This window comes from Saccopteryx leptura, chromosome 1 (genome assembly GCF_036850995.1).
Source record: "Saccopteryx leptura isolate mSacLep1 chromosome 1, mSacLep1_pri_phased_curated, whole genome shotgun sequence".
Taxonomy (NCBI): Eukaryota; Metazoa; Chordata; class Mammalia; order Chiroptera; family Emballonuridae; genus Saccopteryx; species Saccopteryx leptura.
Genome location: NC_089503.1, coordinates 392021707 through 392044300, shown reverse-complemented (window position 1 = coordinate 392044300; position 22594 = coordinate 392021707). Strand labels below are relative to the sequence as shown.

The following is a 22594-nucleotide window of genomic DNA, read 5'->3' as shown; positions in this document are numbered from 1 at the left end:
TCCAGCTGGCGGGCAGAGGGCAGGGTGTCCTGTGGCTGCGCCTCCCTCCGCCCTGAAGACCGTTAGGAGGCCAAGCCTTCATTTCATCAGCCGAGGCCGTCTTCCCTTTGTCCACCTTTTTAGTATCTTGCCATTTCCTATTATTTTAGCCCACCCTGCGCACAAAGACTATATTGCTCCCTTTGAAATGCCCGTCTTAGCAGAAGACAATTTGCATCCTCTCCTACAGCCAGCGTAAAGCGAATGTTTCACTGACAGAGACAGAGAGGCAAACTCTAGGCCAGATGCGTCAAAGGCACCAGGATATCTGGGAGATCCTAATGGAGCTTCAGTTTCCAGCCCTGCCTACCCCCCCCCCCCAGCCCCCAGGGACTCGTTAATAGTGCGTGCTGCCAACTGCCCGTTCCCTCTGCAAACACGCCAGTCTCCCTTACCCCCACCCAGGAGATTCTGCTCTGTCTCTGACCCTGGGCCCTGGCCCACCGCCCCGGTGCACCTCAGCCTGCTGCCGCCTGCTCCTCCCTCTTCGTTCCAGAGCACGGCTCTCTCCCAGGACTGCTCGGCCCTGGCCCACCGCCCCGGTGCACCTCAGCCTGCTGCCACCTGCTCCTCCCTCTTCGTTCCAGAGCACGGCTCTCTCCCAGGACTGCTCGGCCCTGGCCCACCGCCCCGGTGCACCTCAGCCTGCTGCCGCCTGCTCCTCCCTCTTCGTTGCAGAGCACGGCTCTCTCCCAGGACTGCTCCAGGGGCCGAAGAGGAACAGGAAAGGGTCCACTTACGTACCAATCCACTTGTCTGTTCTGGACCAGGAGAGATCGTCCTTGGTGCTGTCATAGTAGCCGATCTTCTTGTAGCTGCCACCTGGGGAGACGGGCAGAGGACAGTCGGCGTGACCACAGGCAGGAGAAGAGCCAAGCCTGGGCGTCCTCAGTTCTCTACTTCCCTAGAGTAGCTCTCCAGGGCTGTCCCTGGGTCTCTCTTCACCCGAGCCCCCGGGAGATGCTCAGGAGGACGAGGGGTCGCGTGAACAGGCAGTGTCAGGTCACTCCCACCAATCCAATAACGTCCTCTCTGTATAAAGCCCTTCAGTAAAGAAGGCTCCACAGAGCCGGCCGCTCATGCCACAGCCTGACCTCTCTGAGCAAGAAGTCTCCCACCGTGTGTATCCTCCCTCTTGTGACAGAATCTATTTCCCCAGTGGCTTTCATTTTATTTTATTTTATTATTATTTGTTTGTTTATTTATTTTGTGACAAAGACAGACAGGGTCAGAGAGAGGAAAAGAGACAGACAGGCAGCAGGAAGGGAGAGAGATGAGAAGCATCAATTCTTCTTTGTGGCCCGTTAGTTGTTCATTGATTGTTTTCTCATATGTGCCTGGACGGGGGTGGGGGGGTGGGGGGCTACAGCAGACCGAGTGACCCCTTGCTCAAGCCAGCAACCTTGGGCTCAAGAGCCTTGCTCAAACCAGATGAGCCTGCGCTCAAGCTGGTGACCTCGGGGTCTCGAACCTGGGTCCTTCCGCATCCCAGTCCGACGCTCTATCCACTGCGCCACTGCCTGGTCAGGCATCCCCGGGGGCTTTCATTTTAATTTCATAAATGGCTCTTAGGCTGGTTGGCTTGGGCTCTAGCTCCTTAGATCCAGGTCACACCTGCAAGAGCTGCCAAGAGGAATTCAATCGCTCCGGAGAAATCCTGGGACTGGTCCAGGTCCCCTAACTTTTCTATGGAAAGCGGACTCACACCCCCCTCACCATGGCTGGAGTCCATTTCCTGTCGCCTGAATACAGCGAGGAGCTGAGGCGCGGAGGGAGCGTGGGAGGCGGGACAAGGAAAGAAAGACGCTTTTCACAGGAAGCCAAAACCGCGCCGGCCGTCTTGGCGGCGCTACAAGAGGCTGAGCGCGCAGCGGCCTTGGAAGATTAACCCGGAGGTTTGGCAGAATCACAAGGACGCGAAGTGATAAGGAAACGCAACCTAGGAAAGCCAAACCATACAGACGACAGAAAAAGTAAGGATGCGTACTTGCACAGCAAGAAAAGTCTGTACGTTCCCTTTACAAAGAGCAGGTTTCCTGGAGTCCACGGGTGTGCAAGTCATTACCCCTCCACCCAGGACACCAAAGGGAAATTTCTGAAATTAAAATGGAAGCCACCTGACCGGGTAGCGACACAGTGGATAGAGCGTTGGCCTGGGATGCTGAGGACCCAGGTTCAAAGCCCCGAGGTCACCGGCTTTGAACACAGGCTCGCCCAGCTTGAGCGCAGGGTCACCGGCTTGAGCCCAAAGGTCGCTGGCTTGAGCAAGGGGTCACTGGCTCGGCTGGAGCCCCCCCAGTCAAGGCACATGTGTGAGAAGCAATCAATGAACAACTAAGGTGCCGCAACGAAGAGTTGATGCTTCTCATCTCTCTGTCTTCCTGTCTGCCTGTCTGTCTCACTAAAAAAAAAAAATTTTTTTTAAAGGGAACTGACAGGGAAAGAGTGGCTGTTTCCGAAGCGTGTGCCGCTTTTCAAGAACACAACCCCTCCGACTCAAAGGGAACCCAGCCGGACGGGGGCTGTTTCCCTATCATTGCTGTGGTCAGGGGTATCTGCACTTATTAGCTTGATGGACACAGTTACCAGAGAAAAGCACATTCTGAGCTTTCAGCCTGCAGAACGGTGAGAAATAAAACTGGGCTGTTTCAGCCAAAAAGAGAGGGCTGGGGGCAGGAGGTGGGAGGCACCAAGGCCAGCTTGTGATGCCCCCTGGTGTCCGGCCCCGCCCCTGCCCCCGCCCCCTCCCGGCCCCTGACCTCCCGCTGCCCCGCCCCCGCCGGCCCCCTGACCTCCCGCTGCCCCACCCCCGCCCGGCCCCTGACCTCCCGCTGCCCCGCCCCCTCCGGCCCCCTGACCTCCCGCTGCCCCGCCCCCTCCGGCCCCCTGACCTCCCGCTGCCCCACCCCCGCCCGGCCCCTGACCTCCCGCTGCCCCGCCCCCTCCGTGCTCACCCTGCAGCTGCTCAATGAGTGTCCAGGCCATCCTGGAGCCGCTGGCATCAAACACCACGTGGCCCTGAGGGGAGGAACAGCCGAGACGGCCAGGGGGATAAAAGCAACAGTGAAAGCGAGAACCCGGGCTCTTTGAAACCTTATGTTTCTGATGGTAATTGAGCTTCTGAATGGATGCTATTTATGGCATTTGCCTGCATATAGGACATTCCCAAGATGCCCACAGCCTAGATTTCAGAAACGGCCTTCTTTTGAGAAGCGTTACCCCTGAGGTTTGAACAGGGGAAAAAAATCCCCAGGGAGGGCACCAGGACAACTGGCTTCTGACTGTGTGACCGGAGAAAGCCACCAAATCCCCCTGGATGCTCATTTCTCCGCTTGAAAAGGACCCAGGAGATGATTGATCTTTCTGTTGTCCCTTTCAAAAGCCCATGATTCTTATCTGATTTATAAATATCTGGACTTCAATGAGGTGAGGGGTTGAAAGAAATTTTCCCTTCTCGTCCCCCGTGTGTTTTTCTGGTTCATCCCTACTTCCTCGGTCCGAGAATGATTGCAGGGAGGAAACCGGGAGACCAAGAGAACACACGTTTCCAGGGTCAGGGTCCCCTTCCCTCTCTCAGGGGGAGACGGCACAGGGTGGCAGGTCACTGGGACTCACAGAGACACCCTCAAAGGACGAGGAGTTCATGGCCCGGTAGATCTGGTCGGTGATGGTCTGGTTGTTGTAGTTGAAGTCCTCCAGGCGCACACCGGAGCGGCCGCCCCCGCCAGAGGTCTTGTTCAGGGCCAGCGCCAGGGCCCAGATGGCGTCGTAAGCCAGTGGTGCCTCCTGGAAGCCGCCCGTCTCCTCGGGATGCCTTTTGAGTCGCTTGGTCAGTTTCTCCACAAACTCCTGGGACGTCTGGGGAGGAAAGAGTTGGGGTGTGGGTGGGAAGGTGGGTGGCATCTGACCCTGGTGGGATGTTTCAACTTGAATAGACAGCGTACGTTCGTGTTGTCAGGCAGAGCACCTGTCTATTTAAAATCTTCAACTATCCCCAAGTGTCTGTCTTACATCAGAAGCGACTAGAGGAGAGCTGTGGTCAGCTGGGTCCAGTGGTCTGAGTGTGCACAGCTGTGAGCTCAGAACCACAAACAGAGAACTTTAATGAATAGACACTCTGCATAATAAATGGCAAAACCCTGCATGGCTGGCTCAGCGATAGAGCATCAGCCTGGCATGGGCAAGTCCCAGGTTTGATTCACGGTCAGGGCACAAGTGACCATCTGCCATCTGCCTTTTTACTCCTCCCCTCCTCTCTCCTATCTCTCTCTCTCCCCTCCCTTCCCGCAGCCATGGCTCTAATGGTTCAAGCACTTTGGCCCCAGGTGCTGAGGACAGCTCCATGGCCTCGCCTCAGGCGCTGAAATGGCTCCTGTTCTGAGCAAAGGAGCAATGGCCCCCGATGGGCAGAGCATCGCCTCATAGTGGGCATGCCGGGTGGATCCCCTTTGGGGTGCATGTGGGAGTCTGTCTCTCTGCCTCCCTGCCTCTCACTTAATAAAAATAAAAATAAATACAATAAATGACGACGGACACAAAATAGAAAAGCGAGAGAATGGATGACCCCATGAGGAGTCACAACTCTCATCTCTAGACTTTCCCGAAGGAGCCGACCTAGGACCCAACAGCCCCCTAACCCTGAACGACCCGAGGAGAGGTGGCCCCGGCCTTCCTCTCTCTACTCGCCAACCGGGACGCTTCTTCTCCAGGGTGCTGACTTCCTACCATCCTCGAGTGCTTTAAGTTCACTGGCTGGCTCTCCGGCAGTTTCCAGAAGACTGGGTATTGCAGAAATAACCCTACCCGTTATAAAGTTATCATTCAATCCCGACTCACGCTCCTTCCTACCCTCAATCTTCTCTTTTCCAAGAAAGCTTAAAAAACAAAACAACCTGTCGTGAAATGGGTCAAGAGACCTGAATTTCTATGCCTGGCAGTAACCTTGCTCAGCTAAACAACCGTTAAGGCAGACTGCTTTAAATGTGTGAAATGTCTCCCGTCTAACGGAGAAAATCAGACCTGCCGTCCCTTACCTCCCAGAAACCACACCCAGGAAGGCTCAGCGGCTACCTCTCGGCAAGGCTCGTGAGACACACTGTTTAGATTTGAAATGTATCAAATATTAACAGACACACATCTCATAAAGAAAGGAAGAGCCTGACCAGGTGGTGGCACAGTGGATAGAGCGTCGGACTGGGATGCAGAGGACCCAGGTTCGAGTCCCCGAGGTCACCAGCTTCAGCGCAGGCTCATCTGGTTTGAGCAAAGCTCACCAGCTTGAGCTCAAGGTCGCTGGCTCGAGCAAGGGGTTACTCGGTCTGCTGAAGGCCCGCGGTCAAGGCACATATGAGAAAGCAATCAATGAACAACTAATGTGTCGCTACGAAAAACTAATGATTGATGCTTCTCATCTCTCTCCCTTCCTGTCTGTCTGTCCCTTTCTAACCCCCTCTCTGTCCCTGTAAAAAAAAAAAAAGGAAGGAAGAAACAAATGAAGAGACTATAAAAAATCTTCACTGCCCATGCCATGCTTGTGTTTCTTTCTGTTCTACTTTCCGGAGACACAGAGGACAGATGTCTTGTTCTTGTGGAGACACGAAGGGAGAGTAGACACAGCCTGGGCTCTGAAGACAGACTGGCCTGGCCTGTGCTCCCCTTGAGGACACGGTCAGATTCCATTCCTCTCGTTCTCCTCAGAAGCCAGCACTGTGCCCGGCCCATGATGGATGTCCATTGGATCAGGACAGTGAAAATACTTTGTGTGATACTATGTAATGCCATTATAGTATCATACAGATGATATGTATAACGGTATAATGTCATTATACATTTCTAAATCCACAGAATGCATAACTCCAAGAGTGAGCCCTCTTGTAAACTATGGACTTGGGGTGATAATGTGCCAATGTAAGTTCATCAATTGTAACCACTCTGGGGAATGTTAATGACGGAGGAATCAATACATGTGCAGAGAGGCAGGAGGCACTGGAAATGTGTGCACCTTTCTCTCAACTCTGCTGGGACTTACGCTGCTTTAAAAAAAAAGTAAAAACAAAAAAAGAAGTAATTTTTAAATGTCCATTGAATGAATAAATATAGATGGATGGATTCCAATTCTAACTAATCCACTTAACCTATTATGTAATCTTAAACAAGTTATTAAACTTCAGTGGTTTGTTATTCAGCTTTAAAATAGGAATAATACCATAATACATTAAAAATAATAAAATAATATATAATTTATCTGACTCCAATTCAACATACACAAAATAAACAAACTGGAAAAAATAACAAATAAATAAGTAAAATGGGAATAATACCACCTTGAAAGGTTATTATAAGGATGAAATAACACCTATATAAAATGCTGGGTATAAAGCAAGTTACATTCTTGTGAAGTCACATCTTTGTGAATTTCCCTGTGTCCCAACTTCATCTTTGTCACTATTACTCAGACCTACAATCCAGCTCCGTTTTTCAAGTCCTATGTCCCCAACCGTCTCTGAAGCATCTGTAACGATATGATCAATGGCCTCAATTAAAAGTGCTTAAGACTAAGCTCAACTTTTGTCACTCCCTAACACGTCCCAGTACACAAGACTGAATCCTTAGAATCAACTTAGTCTCTTTCAAATCACCAAGCTTTCTCTTAATTCTCGGGTTGAAATGTTTCATGAATATTCCTCCCTACGCAGAATAACATTCACAGTAATAACAGTAGCGGACATTGATGTCGTTCATACAGTGGACCAGGCACTTTTTCTAAAGGCGTATAGATCACCTTATTGAATCCTTAAATAAATAATTCAGTGATGTTTGTGGCCCATTTTTTTTAAGTCAAGTTCTTTTTATTTTTATTTATTTATTTATTTATTTTACAGAGACAGAGAGAGAGTCAGAGAGAGGGATAGACAGGGACAGACAGACAGGAACGGAAAGAGATGAGAAGCATCAATCAGTTTTTCGTGGTGCATTGTGACACCTTAGTTGTTCATTGATTGCTTTCTCACATATGCCTTGACCGCGGGCCTTCAGCAGACCGAGTGACCCCTTGCTCGAGCCAGCGACCTTGGGTCCAAGCTGGTGAGCTTTTGCTCAAACCAGATGAGCTCGTGCTCAAGCTGGCGACCTCGGGGTCTCGAACCTGGGTCCTCTGCATCCCAGTCTGACACTCTATCCACTGCGCCACCGCCTGGTCAGACAGTAGCCCATTTTAGATATTAGGAAACTGAGGCACAGAGAAGCCCGTGTTGCCTGAAGTTGGACTGCTTGTGCACGGCAGGATTCAAACCCAGGCAGCCTGGCATCAAAGTCCCTAGCCTGCCTGACCGCCCTGCAAGCCCCTAGCCCGCCTGACCGCCCTGCAAGCCCCTAGCCTGCCTGACCGCCCTGCAAGCCCCTAGCCCGCCTGACCGCCCTGCAAGCCCCTAGCCCGCCTGACCGCCCTGCAAGCCCCTAGCCTGCCTGACCGCCCTGCAAGCCCCTAGCCTGCCTGACCGCCCTGCAAGCCCCTAGCCTGCCTGACCGCCCTGCAAGCCCCTAGCCTGCCTGACCGCCCTGCAAGCCCCTAGCCCGCCTGACCGCCCTGCAAGCCCCTAGCCTGCCTGACCGCCCTGCAAGCCCCTAGCCCGCCTGACCGCCCTGCAAGCCCCTAGCCTGCCTGACCGCCCTGCAAGCCCCTAGCCCGCCTGACCGCCCTGCAAGCCCCTAGCCTGCCTGACCGCCCTGCACTGCCTCAGTGAGCTGAAACACCTCTCCCAGGGCACCTGTTGAGCAGACAGCGTTAGGCTGGGGCTTCTTCTGCCTCCAGGTCTATGCAATCTGCAGTTCAACGTCAACGCTACATCAGAAAATCACCCACGTGGGCAGGGACTCAACTGCTCTGCCTGAGGCCAGCCCTGCCCAAACCCTCACACTCTGTGGGCTCCAGGTCACCACCACTAACACACACGGTCACTGGTAGCACCACTGACCCCCACAGAACTAGCTACCAAAGACATCTCTACTCCGTGGGTCAGCAGAGATAGATGGCTGTCCATTTTCAAGTGGAAACGTTATTAAGCAGCTCAGAGAAAAGAGGAACAACAGAAATTTCACGACCCACAGAGATTGGCGAAGGGAACAAGGGCAGGTTTACGGTACTAACTGTTTACCAGCCCTGTCTGGCTGTGCCCAGTGTGAGGACGGATGTTTGGCCGTCGTCTGAAACGTGCACACGGAAGTCGGTTTCTATTCTGAACTGGCCCAGAGCTGACGGCCCTCTGTCCCAATCAGAATGCACTCGTTTTACTCACAATCTTACCCCCCAGCACCACCTGCCGCTCCAGCCAGAGCTCTCATCTCTCCAGAACCACCCTAACCTGGTCTCCCGTCCCTGGTCCCTAAAGACTTTCTCTAAACCACGACTTCTCCATCTTTGCACCACTGACGTTTGGAACAGGGTCATTCTGTTTGGGGGGGGACTGTCTGGTACCTTGTGGTCTCTTCTGGAAGCATCCCTGTCTGGTACCTTGTAGAATCTTCTAAAAGCATCCCTGTCCGGTACCTTGTAGTATCTTCTGGAAGCATCCCCGTCTGGTACCTTGTAGAATCTTCTGGAAGCATCCCTGTCTGGTACCTTGTGGTCTCTTCTGGAAGCATCCCTGTCTGGTACTTTGTGGTCTCTTCTGGAAGCATCCCTGTCTGGTACCTTGTGGTCTCTTCTGGAAGCATCCCTGTCTGGTACCTTGTAGAATCTTCTGGAAGCATCCCTGTCTGGTACCTTGTAGAATCTTCTGGAAGCATCCCTGTCTGGTACTTTGTGGTCTCTTCTGGAAGCATCCCTGTCTGGTACCTTGTAGAATCTTCTGGAAGCATCCCTGTCTGGTGCCTTGCAGTATCTTCTGGAAGCATCCCTGTCTGGTGCCTTGCAGTATCTTCTGGAAGCATCCCTGTCTGGTGCCTTGTAGAATCTTCTGGAAGCATCCCTGTCTGGTGCCTTGTAGAATCTTCTGGAAGCATCCCTGTCTGGTGCCTTGCAGTATCTTCTGGAAGCATCCCTGTCTGGTACCTTGTAGTATCTTCTGGAAGCATCCCTGTCTGGTGCCTTGCAGTATCTTCTGGAAGCATCCCTGTCTGGTACCTTGTAGAATCTTCTGGAAGCATCCCTGTCTGGTGCCTTGTAGAATCTTCTGGAAGCATCCCTGTCTGGTGCCTTGTAGAATCTTCTGGAAGCATCCCTGTCTGGTGCCTTGTAGAATCTTCTGGAAGCATCCCTGTCTGGTGCCTTGTAGAATCTTCTGGAAGCATCCCTGTCTGGTGCCTTGTAGAATCTTCTGGAAGCATCCCTGTCTGGTGCCTTGCAGTATCTTCTGGAAAGCATCCCTGTCTGGTACCCTGTAGAATCTTCGTCCGCCCCTAGATATCCAACCTCTGGTTGACAAGCAGCACTGCCCTGCTCAATAGTCCTCAAAATGTGTTCCCCAAACCGGAAGCATCCCTCTTCTCAGGGAACATTCCAGAAGTGTAAACTCCTAGGCCCACACCAGACCTGAATCAGAACTTCCGAGGTCTGTACACTAACTAACCTTCCAGACGGCTCTGACCGAAGCGAAAGGTTCAGGACTATTTTCCATCTAGACGTGGGGTCGTCTGCCTCTTTTCTAATCGACACAGCCCTGGGCCCCTCAGACCAGCCCCTGCGTCTGGCCCACTTCTCTGGGTCCCGTCTAATCCGTCCATGATCTCTTCCCTCGTGAGTTGCTGCTTCTGCCCTCTAGGAAACCCTGGCTTCCTTCCCTGGCGCTTTAGGCTACTGAGCAGGCCTGCTGTCACCAGAAGCCCTGTGGCCCCAAAGGCAGGTGGACACCATCTTTCTCTAGAAACCAAGAGGTGGAAAGAGGCCTCCATCCAACCCATTCATTCTGCTCCCAATCCCGGATATTCCTTTATTCCCCCCAGTCAAATCCCGGCTTCCCGTCGGGGGCTCCTCCAGCTGCCCGTTAGGAGGCAGAAGCCACCAGGAAGGTCCTGGGCTCAGGACACCAACAAGGCCTTTCCCCAGGTTCTCGGAGACGACGCCTCTGGCTAGTGACCTTCTAGGATCTTCCCATTGTATCTCTCAACTTGGGATGTCCCAGGACAACGTCCCTAACAAGAAAGAGCCCACATGGCCACTGACCCTTCCATCAGGATCCACTGCGAGAATGAGCCTCCTGGGTCTTCCTCTCCTGCTCAAGAGCCTCCGTGAGCTGCCCCGTGTTATTCAGACCCCGGGGTTTCCCACGGATGGTCATGGGGGCAGAGTGGTACGGAGTTAGATCCAACCAGGGCTCCATTCCAGCCTGACCACTCGGTCGTCCCCTGACCCGGGACAAGTCAGTCGCTTACCTTCCCTGCGTCTCAGTCTCCTGGCCTATAAAACGGGAATGATGAGCCCACACCAGAGTACTGCTCAGGGGGTCGCTCACGCTGTGTTACCCACAAGCGCTGGTTTACGACGACGCAGGCAAGGACCATACAACTAACTTTGCCTTCATGAGATGCTTGTTCGGGAGGAAGGGCTTTATCACCATGAACGCGCCCCTCGCGTGCCGTCCGAAGCGGGTATTCCAGGGCTGGGCAGCCCTCGGTATCCTGAGCACGCACACAAGGAGCCCTACCCAGCTCACCACCCGCGATTCTGTATTCCTTAAGATGTCGTGCCTCCCCACCCCCACCCCTCATTGCCCTGGCTGTCACTAACCAGCTATATCCGGCAGCTAAATAATTCCAAACGTCCCCTTCGCCTCTAAAATTCTAAGAGGATCATTAAAAAGGCATCAGGAGCCCAGCTAATTGAGCGTCAACCAGAAATGAAAGCAGTCTAGAAAGCTCTCTGCAGTCAGTCTCCGAGAATCTAAATACGCACTCCTGCCCGGGAACAGCTCTCCCGGTCAAGGTGCGTTCTCACCCAGACAGTGTCTCTGCCACCCCCAGCACCTCGCCCCGTTTCCACGGGAACAGCCCTTCCCCTCCTCAGGCCACTCTCATCACCTCTCTCTCTCCCTCTCTCTCTCCCTCTCCCCCCACCCCTCTCTCTCTCCTGCTCTCTCTCTCCTGCCCAAGGAAGCAGTCAGAGCAGAACTGGAATCCACAGGAAATGTGGCGCAGACAAGTCCCAGGTGGGCGGAGGCTCCTTGTCCCCGAACCTCAACACTCCTCAGCTGCTGCCTTCCCCCTCGAGGCTCCCTGGGCACCCCCTCCCCGCTGCCCAGGCGGCCTCTCACCATGTTGCAGATGCTGAGGGTCCTTCCCCCTCGAGGCTCCCTGGGTCCCCCCTCCCCGCTGCCCAGGGGACCCCTCACCATGTTGCAGATGCTGAGGGTCCTTCCCCCTCGAGGCTCCCTGGGTCCCCCCTCCCCGCTGCCCAGGGGACCCCTCACCATGTTGGAGATGCTGAGGGTGGTCCTTCCCCCTCGAGGCTCCCTGGAGCCCCCCTCCTCGCTGCCCAGGGGACCCCTCACCATGTTGGAGATGCTGAGGGTGGTCCTTCCCCCTCGAGGCTCCCTGGAGCCCCCCTCCTCGCTGCCCAGGGGACCCCTCACCATGTTGCAGATGCTGAGGGTCCTCCCCCCCTCGAGGCTCCCTGGGTCCCCCCTCCCCGCTGCCCAGGCGGCCCCTCACCATGTTGGAGATGCTGAGGGTGGTCCTTCCCCCTCGAGGCTCCCTGGAGCCCCCCTCCTCGCTGCCCAGGGGACCCCTCACCATGTTGGAGATGCTGAGGGTGGTCCTTCCCCCTCGAGGCTCCCTGGAGCCCCCCTCCTCGCTGCCCAGGGGACCCCTCACCATGTTGCAGATGCTGAGGGTCCTCCCCCCTCGAGGCTCCCTGGGTCCCCCCTCCCCGCTGCCCAGGCGGCCCCTCACCATGTTGGAGATGCTGAGGGTGGTCCTTCCCCCCTTCGAGGTTCCCTGGGTCCCCCCCTCCCCGCTGCCCAGGGGACCCCTCACCATGTTGGAGATGCTGAGGGTCCTTCCCCCTCGAGGCTCCCTGGGGCCCCCCTCCTCGCTGCCCAGGGGACCCCTCACCATGTTGGAGATGCTGAGGGTGGTCCTTCCCCCTCGAGGCTCCCTGGAGCCCCCCTCCTCGCTGCCCAGGGGACCCCTCACCATGTTGCAGATGCTGAGGGTCCTCCCCCCTCGAGGCTCCCTGGGTCCCCCCTCCCCGCTGCCCAGGCGGCCCCTCACCATGTTGGAGATGCTGAGGGTGGTCCTTCCCCCTCGAGGCTCCCTGGGGCCCCCCTCCCCACTGCCCAGGCGGCCCCTCACCATGTTGGAGATGCTGAGGGTGGTCCTTCCCCCCTTCGAGGTTCCCTGGGTCCCCCCCTCCCCGCTGCCCAGGGGACCCCTCACCATGTTGGAGATGCTGAGGGTCCTTCCCCCTCGAGGCTCCCTGGGGCCCCCCTCCTCGCTGCCCAGGGGACCCCTCACCATGTTGGAGATGCTGAGGGTCCTTCCCCCTCGAGGCTCCCTGGGGCCCCCCTCCCCACTGCCCAGGCGGCCCCTCACCATGTTGGAGATGCTGAGGGTGGTCCTTCCCCCCTTCGAGGTTCCCTGGGTCCCCCCCTCCCCGCTGCCCAGGGGACCCCTCACCATGTTGGAGATGCTGAGGGTCCTTCCCCCTCGAGGCTCCCTGGGGCCCCCCTCCTCGCTGCCCAGGGGACCCCTCACCATGTTGGAGATGCTGAGGGTCCTTCCCCCTCGAGGCTCCCTGGGCCCCCCCCTCCCCGCTGCCCAGGCGGCCCCTCACCATGTTGGAGATGCTGAGGGTGGTCCTTCCCCCTCGAGGCTCCCTGGAGCCCCCCTCCTCGCTGCCCAGGGGACCCCTCACCATGTTGGAGATGCTGAGGGTGTTGGCAGGGTTCAGCATGACGATCTCGGTGGTGATGTGACCCTCCACCGCTTCGGTCATCTCGTCCACGGTGCAGTTGATGGACGGGTCGTAGGTCTTGAACCAGTTGTCGGCGTACCAGCCGATGAGGAACCAGACATACTTCTTCCCGAAGAGCCGCTCCTTGTACACCTGAATGTGAGGGGAGGGGGGGAGGGGGGAGGCCTGGGTCTTTGTTTCATTTTCTCTGTCTCATGTCATCTCACTTGACACTATCCAGTCTCTGGCGGAGAAGAACAGAGCAGAGGACTGGAAAAGAGAAATCTACAAGTCTTGGGGGGGGGGGTGGCTGGGGGGGGTAGGAAAGGCTCCTGACTCCCCCTGAACTCCTCCCCAGCCTCTCTTCCAACTGGCCTTTTCCAGCCAGTAAGGAAAGCTGGGAGCCGTAGTCCCCCCAGCACCACAAAGTGGCAGCAAAGTGAGACCCAGAGAAAGCGCCGTGTGTGTGTGAGACGCCAAGAGATGGAGTCAGAGCCCAGGGACGGGGACATCGTCTTAGTCGTGACCTCGGGTCACTTGCTATCAACTGGAGCAGAGCGGCGGAGAGGAGACCCCACGAGGTGCCCAATGCCAAGAGCCCACCCCACCCCGTGCCCCCTCCCTCGAAGGGTCCCAGCCGCACACACCTCACAAAACACTTTGCGGGCTTCAGTCTCGTAGAAGAGTCCCACGATGATGCGGGCGTCCTGGCGCTAGGGGATGGGGAGAGAAACAGAGCCCCCGAGTGACGTCTGGGGCCCCCAGAGGGGCTACGTCAGGCTCCCTCCCAGTGTGACTTCCTGTCCCGAAAAGAGCTCGGTGCCCAGTCTGCTCCACAGGCAGCGGACCAACGTCAGCTGGAGGATGAAGAGAAGTTTCCTCGGGAGATGTGACTGATGTGACTGTCTCCCAGCAAAACACGTATGTGACCGTGATGGAGGCGTGAGCTGAGGCTAGGGTGTCCACCACACCGCCATCTATCAACGTACCAAGTCCACAGTGTGCACCTTATGCTGCTGCCGTGTCAGAGGTCAGTGACATCCCAATTAAAACACACACACACACACACACACACACACACACACACACACCCCGCTCTGCTCTGCAACCCACCTTGAGGTTCTTGACGGGCACGGCCGGGTCCGAGAAGAAGCTCTGGCGGAACGTAATCTCAATGCCAGCCTCCTTCACGCGCTCCTCCAGGTCGTCCAGCGTCTGGAGTGGGAACGAGACACAGAGAGGACGTGGGATGCACGACGGGGACACGGGACGGAGGTCCTACCTGGGGGCTGCGTCCCCAACCAAAGAACAGCGGCGTGAACCTTTCTCTTCCTTCCACACCTCCGTCCCCCGGGCGGGCAGTGTGTCCACAGCAGAGCGCCTGGGGTCTCGGGACGTGGCTTCTACGGGAGGGGGTACACAGGAGCCCCCCGCCCCCGGCTGAGCGTCTGTGTCCACACAAGGCACCCCACTCGCCTCCTCTGACCACTGACAGCAAAACCATGTGGGAGAGGAAAACGGAGGAACCAGGAAAAGCAAGGCAGGGTCTGGGGTGGACAGAACGAGGCCAACCTCACGAGGCCGGTGGGCAGACGGACAGACGGACCAGGGGGAAAGTCTTGAGAATCATGGAGAGGAAATGAGGGAGAATAAAAGGGTCACTAAGAGCCCTGGCCAGTTGGCTCAGTGGTAGAGCATCGGCCTGGCGTGCAGGAGTCCAGGGTTTGATTCCCGACCAGGGCACACAGGAGAGGCGCCCATCTGCTTCTCCACCCCTCCCCCTCTCCTTCCTCTCTGTCTCTCTCTTCCCCTCCCACAGCCGAGGCTCCATTGGAGCAAAGATGGCCCAGGCGCTGGGGATGGCTCCATGGCCTCTGCCTCAGGCGCTAGAGTGGCTCTGGTTGCAACAGAGTGACGCCCCAGATGGGCAGAACATCGCCCCTGGTGGGCATGCCGGGTGGATCCCGGTCGGGCGCATGCGGGACTCTGTCTGACTGCCTCCCTGTTTCCAACTTCGGAAAAATGAAAAAATAAAAAATAAAAAACGGGTCACTAAGAGTGAACAGAGGGTCCAAAGAAGAGAGTAAGAGAGGAAGCCGACCCTCCGCTTCGGGTCCCAGACAGACGAGCGTTCACAGGCTTGTCTTTCTGCCTTTCTCCCTTCCCTTCCCTTCTCTCTCCACCTCTCCCCCCCCCCCCCGTCTCCATCTTTCCCCCCCTCTCTGTGCCTGTGCCCATTTCCATAGCCCACCCCTCCGTTCCCACTCACACCCACCCACTCCCCCTCCCGTGCCTCTGGACTCCGCTACCTCCCCTGGGTTCCTATCGCACACACTCTCTCTTCTCTCTTCCTCCTGTGTCCCGACTTTGTGACTTTGGAGCGAACCTACTTTAATAGAACTGGGTCATTTGGGGAGTATCTATCCATCTATCTGAGGAACAAAGCATCAAAGAGGGGCAGACAAAAAGCTCTAAAACCAAAAAGGCTACAAAGAAAGATCACGCACTGAACCCACTTGGAATGTGTTCTCTCCTGATACAAAGATTCGAGATCTCCCCCCCCCCCCCATGAACTCCACGCCCCACCTCCGGACACGGGAGCGGAGCGAGTGCCCGCCCCGCCTCCTCACCGAGGTGAAGACTTCCGTGGTCTGCTGGATGGTGGCGATCTTCTTCCAGCCCCACTTTTCAAAAAGCTTCACGCGGGTGGGGTTGTGCAGTGTGGCTGACGGGTGGGTCCGGAAGAACGTGGGGAAACGCTGGCGGTTGGACAGGGCCGGCGAGCTGGAGCCGTAGGAGAGCTGTGGACACGCGGAGAGGCGGGCAGGGGCCGGTTGAGGCCCCAGGGGCGCAGGCAGAAGAAAATATTGGGCCCCTTACATCAGAAAAAAGTGTCGGCCTGACCAGACGGTGGCGCAGTGGGTACAGCGTCGGACTGGGACACGGAGGACCCAGGTTTGAAACCCCGAGGTCGCCAGCTTGAGCACGGGCTCATCTGGTTTGAGCAAAGCCCACCAGCTTGGACCCAAGGTCGCTGGCTCGAGCAAGGGGTTACTAGGACTGCTGAAGGCCCGCGGTCAAGGCACATATGAGAAAGCAATCAATGAACAGAACAACTAAGGTGTCGCAACAAAGAACTGATGCTTCTCATCTCTCTCCCTTCCTGTCTGTCTGTCCCTATCTGTCCCTCTCTCTGTCTCTGTAACAAAAAGTGTCAAGTCGGGGTTTTACGGAGCCCTTCAGAAGTGGGGGCCCGATGCACCCACTGTGACATCCGCCTCTGGGGACAGGAATAGGGCAGCAGGCGATGTCACTCGACAAGGGGACATCATCCGTGTGGACTCCACCAGGAGCCCCCAAGACTGCCTCCAACCCTGCCCGCCCTCGCCAGGGGGGTCCCACTTCAGCCGCCTGGGAGAGTGAGTCACACTCAGATGCTCCTTCCCTGACCCCACGCCAGTTCCTCCCTGCGGTGCCCAGCGCTCAGGCCAGGGTTGCTAGGAGGCCGATTAGTTCAGGTTTGCAAAGGGCTCTGAACCTTGGAAGCCGTCCTCTTAAATACCCCTGCCTCTGACACCCCCCCCCCAGCCCCTCTCACCACAATGAGGTTCCACATCCTGGCGGCCTCGGCCACGAGTGTGGAGACGGAGCTGCAGCCGGGCATGAGGATGATCTTGATGGGGTCGTTGTAGAGCAGCTCGTACAGATACTTGGTGGCTTGGCCTGGGTCACACTGGGGGGGGGTGCAGGGGGGTGAGGGGGGCTCTCCCCACATCCCTGTCGTCCTTGCCTCCCCTGCTCCTTTCTTTTTCCTCAGAAACCGAGTCACTTCCCCCAACGGCCCGTCTCTCTCGAAACCCTTTGGCCATGACTGCCACGGTCTTCTGCTTTCTGGAATCTTCCGTCTCCTAGGTTCTCCTCATCCCTTCCAACACCCTCTCTGTCTTCCAGCTCGTGCTTACCCCTACTCGCTCCTCCACACCCTCAGTCAGTATCAACACCAGCACCCCTCCCTCCCTTCCTTCCTTCCTTCCTTCCTTCCTTCCTTCCTTCCTTCCTTCCTTCCTTCCCTCCCTCTCTTCCTTCCTTCCTTCCTTCCCTCCCTCCCTCCCTCTTTCCCTTCCTTCCTTCCTTCCTTCCGACTCATTGCACACATCCCTAACCACGTTTCTCTAACCCCAAACATCCGTGTGTAGAAGAGGCTGCGGGAATTATGAATAAACTCTCCCCAAGTCCCCAGACAGCCTCCTCAGGAGCCACTGGATGAAAAGTCCTCCCTCAGCTCTGCACACACCCTCTGCCCACCTCCCCTCTTCCCACCCCTCCCCTCAGACCGGGCTGGTGATAAACAAGAGAGAACAGGAACAAGCCCACCAGGGGGTCCAGCTCAGCATCCCCCCACCTGCTGGGCCTGACATTTGATGGGTCCATTAGAAAAAGACACTGGGGGGGGGGAGCTGAAGAAAAACAAAGAGGGGGGCTGAACTGGGGAGGAGAAGGAGGACTCTCAGGAAACTAGGTACTTTTGGGGTGCCTGCAGGAGAGGCATGGGAATGGGAAAGAAGCAAGCCAGGGCAGCAGGCGGGAGGGGTCAGGGAAGGCGGGGAGGAGGGGACGTGGGGGGAGGAAGGGACTGGCTCCCCACCCCAGGGCCTGCTGCCGGCCTCCTGCTGCAAGATGACATTTCGGAGGCTGCTGGAGCCCCACAGGCCGTGGAGAAGAAATGGAGCCAGCGGGGAGGCCGGGGCAGAGGGGACACAGACAGGAGGCCCAGGGGGCTGGGGAGGGCGAAGTGGGGGGGCAAGTTCAAGAAAATCCAGAAGGGCCCCCTAGAGCCTGCTCCCTGCCCACTGAGGCCTGACATTTGGGAACACTGTGGGAAGCTGGGGGGGGGGGGAGTCAGGGAGAATGGCCTGCGTCTGAAGAGGCAACGGCCCACCAGACCCAGGACCCCTCCGCCCACCCCCCACGCCGCACCCCCACCAAGGGGAGCAAGTGCTCAGTGGCTGTGGGTTTTTGAAGCTTCTCCATCCCTCCCACTTGGGCCTCTTTGTGAATCTTTAGGTTCTCAGGTCCGAACTGGCTGCACTACCCCAGCCTCTGGGACCCCTCACCTGCCCCCCACCTGCCCCCCACAGCCCCCCCACAGGCCCCCTGGGTGCCCCTCCCTTTCCTGTCTGGAGAACAAGGCGGCTAGGAACAAGGAGGACCTGGGAGGACATGTAAGATCCTACAAACAGGGGAACCCCACTTCCCAAGGTCTCTCCCTGGGTGCCCGCCTGTACCTCCCTGCGTCTCCTCTTCCACACCCCCTGGGTTCCTGAGGGCCCCTCCACCACCCCGTAATTCCTTCCCACCCTGCCCCAGGCCACTTCCTCTGTTCTCTCTCCCTCTCTTCTGCTCTTGCAAGGATGCAGGTGGGAAAGGGGGGGTCCCATTCCAGGGTGCCTGCCTGCCTTTCCATCTCCCTCCCCCCAGGTCTCCCCAACACCGACCTCCAGGGACTCACCGATCACAGGGGATGAGTCTGAGCTCCCTGTGACCCCCTACCATAAAGCCTGCACCCATCCCTCCTGTCTCTCCCCACGCTCCCACCCCCCCCAGCCCCCCACTCACAGCCAACGACTTTTCTTGCCCCCCTAACCTGGACCCTTCCGTGAGCTGACCATCTCCCCCACCTGCCTCTCCGACCCTAACACCTAACTCTTCCTGTGGCCTGCTGTCCTGTCCACTCACAGCGGGTTAACCACAGGGCAGGGTTCTTACTGGTGGAAATGCAGATGGGTCCTTGGGACTCATCCCTAACCAAGGAGTTAGAATCTGCACAGTTAACAAAGTCCCGTGGGGGTCCTTAATGCACCCTGAGGTTTGAGAATCCCTGTGAAAGTGTCAGGGGGGACCCTGAAGTCCCCTCTCCAAGCTCCCAACAGTCCCGTGCTCTCTGCTGCCCCAACCCCGCCCTGCGACACCTGCTTCCAGGTGTGGATTATTGCTCTCAAGCATAAATATAAATCCTTAGTCCGCCCCCTGGTCTCTGCCATTCCCTTAAGTCACTGGGCCACCTGTCAGAGAAGACAAATGGAGACCCCACACTTCCTTCCCCACACACCCTGTTATTTAAGTAGGGCTTCGGAGAGGGGAAGGAGTCTTAGAGGACCCTGGACCCAAATATTTTCTTACCTTGCCCTCTCCCTCACCTCTCTAACCTACACCCCCATTTCCCTTCTCGCCTCTCCAGAGGCCCCAGAGGCTGAGGTGATCAAGAAGATAAACTCAGAGGCCGGCTCCAGGGGCCGAGCTCCAGGGGCCCTGAGGGTCTCTGCTGCCCCAGCCCCTCTCTTTGCCCCCCCCCACCCCTCCCAGTGCCTTTCTGCTGCTGCGGGATCCTGGCTGCTCTACATCCTCATGCTGTTGTGGGGGGCAGGGGGCTCCCATGTGGGCCTGTAACCCAGTTCATCTTCCCAGTGTCTGCGCATCTCCTGATCATTAGCCCTCCCTGACCCCAATATGCTGTCTAGCCCCACGGTCCAGGAACTGGGGGTGGAAGGATGAGAAGTTAGATGGTGCTCACGGCGGCGGCGACCCTGCTGGTTTGTGTATTTTTTTTGTGATCAATAAACTAGAGCGCTCAAGTCCCTGAAAACGTTCCTCCTTCTGACCCTCTTCCTTCCAGCTCCAACCTGATGCCCAGATTTACCTTGTTGCCATGGTGAACTTACATCCCAGCCGGTTGGCCACCTCTGACATTCCCTCCGTCCCCCCACTCACCCCAGGGTTAGTTTACTTCCCAGAGGGTCAAGATGAGCCTGTACCCTAAGTCCATCACCAGCTTCCCCAAACCCGAGCGCTCCTGGGGGCCTCCGAGCAGAAGGGTCTGCCTGGCAACAACGTGCTGAACCACCCCGAACCCCTCAACCCTGATCTCGAACCTCCAGCCCCTGAGACTCCCCCCCAAGCTCCGGCACTCCAGCCCTTGGGCTAGTCACCTAAGGGAGGGTCCCCTTGGAACCCCAGCAGTGACTCAGGCTGAGACCACCGGCCCCTGGCCCCCCACCCCCACCCCCCGGGCCCCCCACCCCCATGTCCGGGGCTACCTTGCTGTCGTGGTGGATGAGCTTGAGCTCATAGTCCGGCAGGATGTCCCTGCGGCTGTTCACGTCTTCCAGCGCCATCTCCACCGCGGGCTGGCAGGCCTGGCCCCCGGGCCAGCCCCCGCTCATGGGGAACAGCGCCCCGATGTACACCGCGCGCCGCTCTGAGGAGGGGTGCGGGGGGACCCGCGGGTGAGGCCGCGGGAGATGCGGGGAGTGGGAGGCCCACAGCACCGGAGCCACCCCCGCCGCCATCGCCACCAGGAGCGGCAGCGGCCACCCCGCCCGGGGAGAGGCGGCCCCCGGACCCATGGCAGGGAGGGAGGCGGCTCAGGGGGGACACTTGTCCCGGGGAGGGCTGCTGAGAAGGTGCCGGGGAGGCGCCTCCATCCCGGGTTTTGCGGGGCGCAGGGGACTAGGGCAGAGGGGAAGCAGGGGCGACTGGCTCCCTAAGGGCCCGCGGCTCCCGCCACCGCCGCCGCCACCGCCACCGCCGCGGACTCTCCTCTCCTCGCGGACTGACCGACCGACCGACCGAGGGGAGGAGGAGGAGGAGGGAGATGCAGGGGCTGGGAGGGGGCTCTGACGTCACGGGAGGCGCGCGGCGGGTGGGGGACGGAGCCGAGGAGCGAGGCCGGGAGGGGGCGGGGACGGAGGCGAGCGCAGCTGTGGGAACGGCGCCGCGCGTGGGGAGGGGGGGAGGGGAGGGACTGCGCCCCCCCCCCGGGAAGGAAATGGACGAGGAAGGGGTACTGGGGGGGGCAGAGGGGGGGAGGGACGTGCCCGGAGGACAGGGTGGGCGGAGGGGGGGGGTGGGGAGGGGAGGAAGGGGACTGCGCCCCCCCCCCCCCGGGAAGGAAATGGACGAGGAAGGGGTACTGGGGGGGGAGGGCAGAGGGAGGGAGGGGGGTGGGGGTACTGGGGGGGGGAGGACAGAGGGGGGGAGGGACGTGCCCGGAGGACAGGGTGGGCGGAGGGGGAGGGGTGGGGGTGGGGAGGGCCCGGCCAGAGCGCCTCCATAGGGGGTCGACGGGTGGTGCGGGGTGCGGGGTGCGGGTGGGGGCGACCCGGACGGCTCTGGGGACAGCGGGGTCCCAGGGGAGAGATGGGGACAGAAGCAGGGGACAGGGCTGGGGAGACGAAAGGCTGAGAAAGGGCGCCGTTGTCCCAGGAGCAGGGAGAGGATGGAAGGAAGGCCCGGGTCAGGGGATGCGAGGGTGGGAAGGGCTGGCCGAGCCCTCGGGGGAGTCCTGGGGAGGGACGAGCAGGGAGAGGTGCCCGGGAGGGTCGGAAGGAACCCCACAGGGAAAGAACCTGCCCCCGCCACCCCAGCACGGAGTCAGGTGGGAGCAGGCCGAGTGCAGTCAAGCAGGGGGGTGGGGAGGGCCGCGGCCTCGCGGAAAACCGGGACTGGAGGCGGAGACAGGTGGGGAGAGGAGGGGAGGGCCGGGCGCACACGGGGGTGGGGGTGGGGGTGGGGGAGGCGGGAGAAGGACCCCCGAGCCCAGCGCCCGAGGGCAGCGTCCCTGGGGGTGCGGGTGAAGAGTGAGGGGTCAGGGCTTTCTCGTCTCACCTGAGTGTGGCGTTCGAGTCACTGGCAGCAGGAAAGACGGGATCAGAGAAGAGTTACTACGGGCGACCGGGCTCCCCTGGCCCCCTCCCCGGCCCCCTCCCACACCTGTCCCTGCGCAGCCCCGGGCGGAGCTGAAGAATGACCCTGCCTTGCGGAGGGGAGGGTCCCTGAGGGGGGAGCAAGGCGGACTGGGGGTCAGGATGTGTTGGGTTTCTGTCTTCTTTTATTTTTTACAGGGCAGCAACAGAACTTGAAACAAATACCTACGCCTAAAGACCAGGGGCGCGGACCCTGGTTTCCTGGGGCCTCAGTATGAGAAAATGTGAGAGGACACCTTGACAGATACAACTGGTTTTTAACTGCTGTTAAAAAAACACAACACTTTATGTGATCTTGACAAAAACCTACGACCACGTGAAGACATTATGGGAACCCTCCACATGATTAGAACACAAAAGGGCTGTGTAAATGGGGAACTGAACCCCTGAAGGCTGAAGGCTGACTTTCCGTTAACCCACCCCTTGGTGGACCAATCTCCAGAAGGGAGTGATACAACCTAACAAGCAGAATGATAAAGTGAGAGTCCTTGGAAGAGTCTACAAGGAAAGAAGCATCATCCCAGGACAGGAGGCTGCCCCGGATGCCCAAGGAGAGGGGACATCTGCAGGACTGGATGTCAGAAAAGGTGATGGACACAAGACCGACTCCCTCGGGGAATGACGGAGGTCGTCCGGGAGGTATAGAGAAAGGCTGCCTCTGCCCACCTGGGCTGTCCTTCATGACCGGACTGTTCCGCCCCGTTTCAAGCCTTTAAAATTTTACCTGGGGCATTTTCCACCCCAGATACTCTTTCCAATCTCATCCACTTTCCTAAGTATGATGACATGAGTTATTTCTGAATCTGTCCGACGACTTGGTTATGCAATGAATGAAGAAGGCTGTATTCTAGAAGAAGTCTATGTGTAAAGGAAGGAACTGAGGCCGGGGAAAGTCGGAGTATATATA

The 22594-nt window shown here is 58.0% G+C and overlaps 1 protein-coding gene across 2 annotated transcripts in view; it reads right to left on the bottom strand.

The window, feature by feature from the left end:
• The window catches only part of GABBR1 (gamma-aminobutyric acid type B receptor subunit 1), a 35663-nt gene that overhangs the window by 10343 nt on the left and 2726 nt on the right, over positions 1–22594 (bottom strand). For both annotated transcript variants that reach the window (XM_066359979.1, XM_066359980.1), the window contains 10 exons: positions 21590–21610; positions 20020–20180; positions 16524–16658; positions 15556–15726; positions 14039–14140; positions 13573–13638; positions 12887–13078; positions 3655–3897; positions 2994–3057; positions 784–861 (listed from right to left, as the gene is read on the bottom strand). In XM_066359979.1, the coding sequence (XP_066216076.1) occupies positions 784–861; positions 2994–3057; positions 3655–3897; positions 12887–13078; positions 13573–13638; positions 14039–14140; positions 15556–15726; positions 16524–16658; positions 20020–20180; positions 21590–21610 (1233 nt within the window). The remainder of the gene's footprint in view (positions 1–783; positions 862–2993; positions 3058–3654; positions 3898–12886; positions 13079–13572; positions 13639–14038; positions 14141–15555; positions 15727–16523; positions 16659–20019; positions 20181–21589; positions 21611–22594) is intronic.